This window comes from Eriocheir sinensis, unplaced genomic scaffold (assembly GCF_024679095.1).
Source record: "Eriocheir sinensis breed Jianghai 21 unplaced genomic scaffold, ASM2467909v1 Scaffold274, whole genome shotgun sequence".
Lineage (NCBI taxonomy): Eukaryota > Metazoa > Arthropoda > Malacostraca > Decapoda > Varunidae > Eriocheir > Eriocheir sinensis.
The window spans coordinates 385,825-391,377 of NW_026111581.1; the positions used below are offsets into that span (position 1 = coordinate 385,825).

General features: G+C 46.6%; 1 protein-coding gene across 1 annotated transcript; it reads right to left on the bottom strand.

Moving 5' to 3' along the window:
- Positions 1–1,763: 1,763 nt before the first annotated feature.
- LOC126991399 (uncharacterized) lies at positions 1,764–5,229 on the bottom strand. The gene is made up of 3 exons (XM_050850138.1): positions 5,126–5,229; positions 4,607–4,953; positions 1,764–2,307 (listed from the first exon to the last, which is right to left on the bottom strand). Exons 1-3 carry the CDS (start codon positions 5,126–5,128, stop codon positions 2,142–2,144), a joined length of 516 nt encoding a protein of 171 aa, XP_050706095.1. The 5' UTR covers positions 5,129–5,229; the 3' UTR covers positions 1,764–2,141.
- Positions 5,230–5,553: the final 324 nt, after the last annotated feature.

Sequence of the window (5,553 nt, forward strand, 5' to 3'; positions counted from 1 at the left end):
GGTATTTTACAGAAAGGATAGCTACCGTTCGTTAAGTAGGATCAATGAGGTTAGGTGACGTTTATAATTTATTGTTAAGTTAAAATAAGGCAACATTCTGAATGATAGTTAGTTTGGTAAAAAATTTACGTCCAAAATAAAAATGTTTGTTTAAAAAATAGTCAGTAACACAAATCGGAAATTTATCTGAGTTAGGAGAGGTGAACTTATATTAAGTTGGGCTCGTCGGACCAAGGTTTCTAAACAAGTTGATTTAGGATTAAAGGAAAAAAGTCATAAGTGATGCAAGCTTGAGTACTAGAGCAAGTTCGGTTTAAGAGCTACCGGTACGTCAAATTGATTTGGTTTGGTTACTAAAAATAAGCAAAGGAAGGTAATTTCGTTAGGACACTTCTGACATTTAAGTTAGGTTAAAAATATCAACTTTTCTAAATAATTGTTGATTTGGTTAAAACTGGCTATCTTAAAAAACAGATTAAGTTGAAATAACTATATGTCAATGATAAATTTACCCAGGTTAGGTTTGGTTTATCACTGCTGGGAGGTTAGTCAAGTAAAAATTAAATAACAGACACTAGTGACCCAAATAGGTATTGTTTAAGGTTTGGTAAGATTGGTGGGAAACGTTTGTTGAAGTCAGTCACAAGATTAACAGGTGTGTTAGGTTAAAAGAGTTGATTATTGTAAAGGATAAGTCTGGCGAGGTAAAATATTGGCTCACCTGTGTTCGTTCCTTGGGCAGGAGTCTGTGGCTGCCGGTGTTGATCACAGGTAAGATACACGTGCACCAGTGATGACTGGACCTTCACAGACTACCTAAGGTGAGTGATAACAGACACTGGATGCCCTCCAGGCGATGGCTGGGGGCTGTATAACGCCAGCCACACACTGCGGCCCGCGGGGCTTCCAGCAAGGTTACTCCCAGGGCTCCTTGTGTAACAGGCTAACAGCCTGTGGATGGTGGCAGGCGGTCACCAGCCATCGCCTGGAGGGTCTCCAGTGTCTGTTATCACTCAATCTCTGTCAGTCTGTGAAGGTTGCACCTGCATTTTACCTGTCGGTGAACACCACTTCAGTCGTGATGGCCATGTAGGTGTTTCCAAGGTCCGCCTCGCCGAACCACTCATCTCAGCACGGTCAGCACAGTCCACAGATATTTCAGGATGAGTTTCAAATCATTACACGCCTCCAATTCGTCTAGACGAGGCAGATATATTAGGAGGTGATGCCTTTCATCCCGCTGTAATCCACCATGTTGCAATACTTATGCATTTTTAACGGTGCTAAGGGAGCCCCTTCCCCGCCTTAAATTTTCCGCCCGCTAAGTGCTCCAGCTTCAGCGCTAAGCGGCCCAGCGCCATTTTAAGTAGAAAACTTAACGATTCTTTGCCGTTAAGTGCACTTAGCGATGCTAAGAACGTTTGTGTATACCGCCCCTGCTTCTCACTCGGGTTAACTCAGATACCGTGGGCTCGTTCTGGGTGCCTTACCTCTCTCCTCTCCACGCCTTGGACTCCCGTTACTGCCGTGAACCTGACGCCCCTTCTCCTCCTGCGCCTCCCTCGTCTACCACGTCTACACCACTTCAAGGACGAAGCTGTGCTGCCTCGTCATTGCCACTCAGAGGACGAGACGCCCAGAAGAGGAAGAAGCCGTGCAAAAGGATCATTGCTGAGTCCGGCGTGCTGAAGCCTTCGTGTTGGAGACTTCAGTTTTGTGAGGCTGTTTTGGGGTTTCTACTTTATTTAAAGTAAACTGGTGTCTGACCATTTATCTTGTTTATTTTTATCCCTTCCGATTACAGCACCCAACTCTGGAACCTTGACAGTTATACAAGGGTAGTAGCAGTAGAAGTACTTACATAATGGCAGTAGTATTAATAGTTCTTGTGGTAGTATTAATTGCAGAATTAATTGCAGGAGTAACTGTACTACTCAAGGATACTAATAGTAGTAGTAATAGTAGTAGTAGTAGGGGAGAGAGAGAGAGAGAGAGAGAGAGAGAGAGAGAGAGAGAGAGAGAGAGAGAGTGAAGGCCACGGCCGCGGCTGCCGCACTACCAGTCCTCGGGGTCTGCGTGCAACCCTACACCGCGGCTGTCACTCATCCTCGTAAGACAACTACACACCCACCCACACAGCCTCACTGGGCTGCCTGGGTCTCCTTGAATTCCAGAAAGATGGTCTTGCGATCGAAGGGGCACCTAGAGAAGGTGGCAGCGCAAGCATCCATGCCCTCGACGGCTCCAAGCCTGCCGGCCTCGGCGTAAAATTCAGCAGCGCTGCTGTTGACGGCGACGGAGTCTTGTCTGGATGGGGGAAAGAGGAACGAAGACAAGCATCAATGAAAGAATTAAGAAAACGTTGATAGTACTGATGTGGCTAATGAAGTCTCTCATAAGCAGAAAACATCAGTGATATAGGAAAGTCAGTCGACTACTTCAGGCCGCGGATGCGCTTGAAGCACTCAGTAACTCCTCACACAGGATTAACGTAATGACACGCAAGAAATAATACCTGGAGAGGAAGGGAAGTAGGAAAAAGGAATGAGAGTATAGTGTGTGTGTGTGTGTGTGTGTGTGTGTGTGTGTGTGTGTGTAATTTTCTCTTTTTTTTACCATTTGGTCTGCTGCGGGTCTCTCTCGAGACAGCCAGCCATTCCTCTACGAAAGGAGCTCAGAGCTCGGCGACCGATCTTTGGGGAGGATTGAGACCACTCACACCGCGACAACGAGGTCACAACTCCTCGCCTTACGTCGCGTACTTCCTCACTGCTAGGTGAACAGGGGCTACACGTGAAAGAAGATAAACCTAACTTATCTTCACCCGGCCGGGGAATCGAGCCCCGATCCTTCTGGTTGTGAGGCAGACGCTCTACCCACTGAGCCACCGGGCAGTGTGTGTGTGTGTGTGTGTGTGTGTGTGTGTGTGTGTGTGTGTGTGTGTGTGTGTGTGTGTGTATTTACCTATTTGTGGTTTACCGGGCCCGAGCTAAGCTCTAATAGTCTCGTATCCATATCTATATACATTCATTCATTCATGTGTGTGTGTGTGTGTGTTTCAAAACTGTGTTTGTTTGTATGTTTGTTCTTTTCTTTTTGTGTGTGTATATACGTATCTCTCTCTCTCTCTCTCTCTCTCTCTCTCTCTCTCTCTCTCTCTCTCTCTCTCTCTCTCTCTCTCTCTCTCTCTCTCTCTCTCTGTCTGTCTGTCTGTCATTTTGCCGTCTTTTCTGTCAAGCACAGCAGCTGGTAACCCGCACTTACGCAACCTTTGCCAAGCCACTCAGGCTAAGTAAGGAAAAACCGAATCGCTGTGGCGAAGATTTGACCGGAAAGAAATCTCCAAGAAATGTTGTGTCTGACCTTAACTTTTTTTTTTTTTTTTTACAACAAAGGAGGCAGCTGGAGGGCACATAAAAAAAGAAAACAATAATAAAAAAAAAGCCCGCTACTCACTGCTCCTAAAAAAGAAACAAAAGAGGTGGCCGAAAGGAAGATTAAATACGGGAGGAGAGGTGTCCTGATACCCTCCTCTTGAAAGAGTTCAAGTCGTAGGCAGGAGGAAATACAGATAAAGGAAGATTGTTCCAGAGTTTACCAGCGTGAGGGATGAAAGAGTGAAGATGCTGGTTAACTCTTGCATAAGGGGTTTGGACAGTATAGGGATGTGCATGAGTAGAAAGTCGAGTGCAGCGGGGCCGCGGGAGGGGGGGAGGCATGCAGTTAGCAAGTTCAGAAGAGCAGTCAGCGTGGAAATATCGATAGAAGATAGAAAGAGAGGCAACATTGCGGCGGAATTTAAGAGGTATGAGGAGGAGAGCTGATGAGACGAAGAGCGCTGTGTGAGTGGAGCCCCCCACACATGAGATGCATACTCCATACGAGGGCGGACAAGGCCCCTGTATATGGACAGCAACTATGCAGGGGAGAAGAACTGGCGGAGACGGTACAGAACGCCCAGCCTCGAGGAAGCTGATTTAGTAAGAGATGAGATATGAAGTTTCCAGTTGAGATTTTGAGTTAAGGATAGACCGAGGATGTTTAGTGTTGAGGAAGGTGATAGCTGGGTGTTGTCAAAGAATAGGGGATAGTTGTTTGGAAGATTGTGTCGAGTGGATAGGTGGAGAAACTGTGTTTTTGAGGCGTTGAAGGACACCAGGTTCTTCTTGCCCCAGTCGGAAATAGCAGCAAGGCAAAAGGCTAAGCGTTCTGCAGCCTCCAGCCTTGAGTCGTTAAGTTCCTGAAGGGTGGGTCTTCTATTAAAAGAAGTTGAGTAATGCAGAGTGGAATCATCGGCGTAGGAATGGATAGGACAGCTCGTTTTGGAAAGAAGATCATCAATGAACAACAGAAAAAGAGTGGGAGATAGGACAGAACCCTGTGGGACACCACTGTTAATAGATTTAGGGGAAGAACAGTGACCGTCTACCACGGCAGAAATAGAACGATCAGAAAGGAGACTGGAGATAAAGGTACAGAGAGAAGGATAGAAACCGTAGGAGGGTAGTTTAGAAAGCAAAGATTTGTGCCAGACCCTATCAAAAGCTTTTGATATGTCCAGCGCAATAGCAAAAGTTTCACCGAAACGGCTAAGAGAGGAACTTACCCGAAAAGGTTACGGATGAGTCGTTCCTCCTGGGCAAGGTTCTCGTCAGGCGTCGCCTCTAGCTCACAAACGAAGCGACGCCCACAATCCAGAAAGTCACCGTTGGCTGCCAGAGCGAAGTACATTTCTGGGTTGTCGAAGGAAACACAAGATGGAGCAGCCTCGCGGCCGTGACGGCGCCTTTTGGCCTTAAGAACCAGAAGCTTTGCGCCAACAGCCAAGGCACCAACAGCCAAACCTCCGGCAGCCAAACCCGCCGCGCTCAGACCCGTGGCGACGAGAACAGAGCCGCTTACGTCAGCGAGGGTGGTGGCCACAATGAGGGCGATCGGGAAGAGACCTTTCATCTATGGAGAGAAAAACGTGATTTGAAGGAAACAGCGGCGGCCTGTAATTCCAAACAATGCCGATGAGGAAAATTAAAGAATCTCTGAAATCAATTATTAGGATTAAAGTGAGCTGGCATAACGAGATAACAGATAAGTAGTTCATGAGTGCAGTTTATAGCAGAGTAGTTACCATGCTGGCAGGGGTGGTGTGTTACAGAGGACTGACGCCATCACCGGGTGCATGTACTATATACTAAGAGCCGTCAAGGCCTCCGTCAAACGGGAAAGTTAACTCGCGGCCACAGCCTTCAGAGGCTACATATAGTGGTCACCTTGCTACTCAAGCTTAACCAGTAGACCGACCATGACTGACCGCCGTGAGGGACAACAAAGTCTGTGGCTTTAGCGCGTTCAGACAAAAAAATAAAGTATTATGCTCACCATGTTACCCGCATATCAGTAAGACTAGAAGCTTGTCTGTATATAAACAGTCTAGCATATAAAAAAAAAAACAGACCCCTCTCTCTCTCTCTCTCTCTCCATATTTTATTTTTTTATTTTTTTTTTTTTTTACATTGCGGCCTATTGCGCCGGTAGGCTTCTTCCAGGTGGATCCTG

Excerpts from the sequence above, each read along its gene's own strand:
- LOC126991399 (XM_050850138.1), bottom strand. Across the intron at positions 2,308-4,606 it reads CTCATCCGTAACCTTTTCGG|ACAAGACTCCGTCGCCGTCA; the intron begins GTAAGTTCCTCT and ends TCCCCCATCCAG.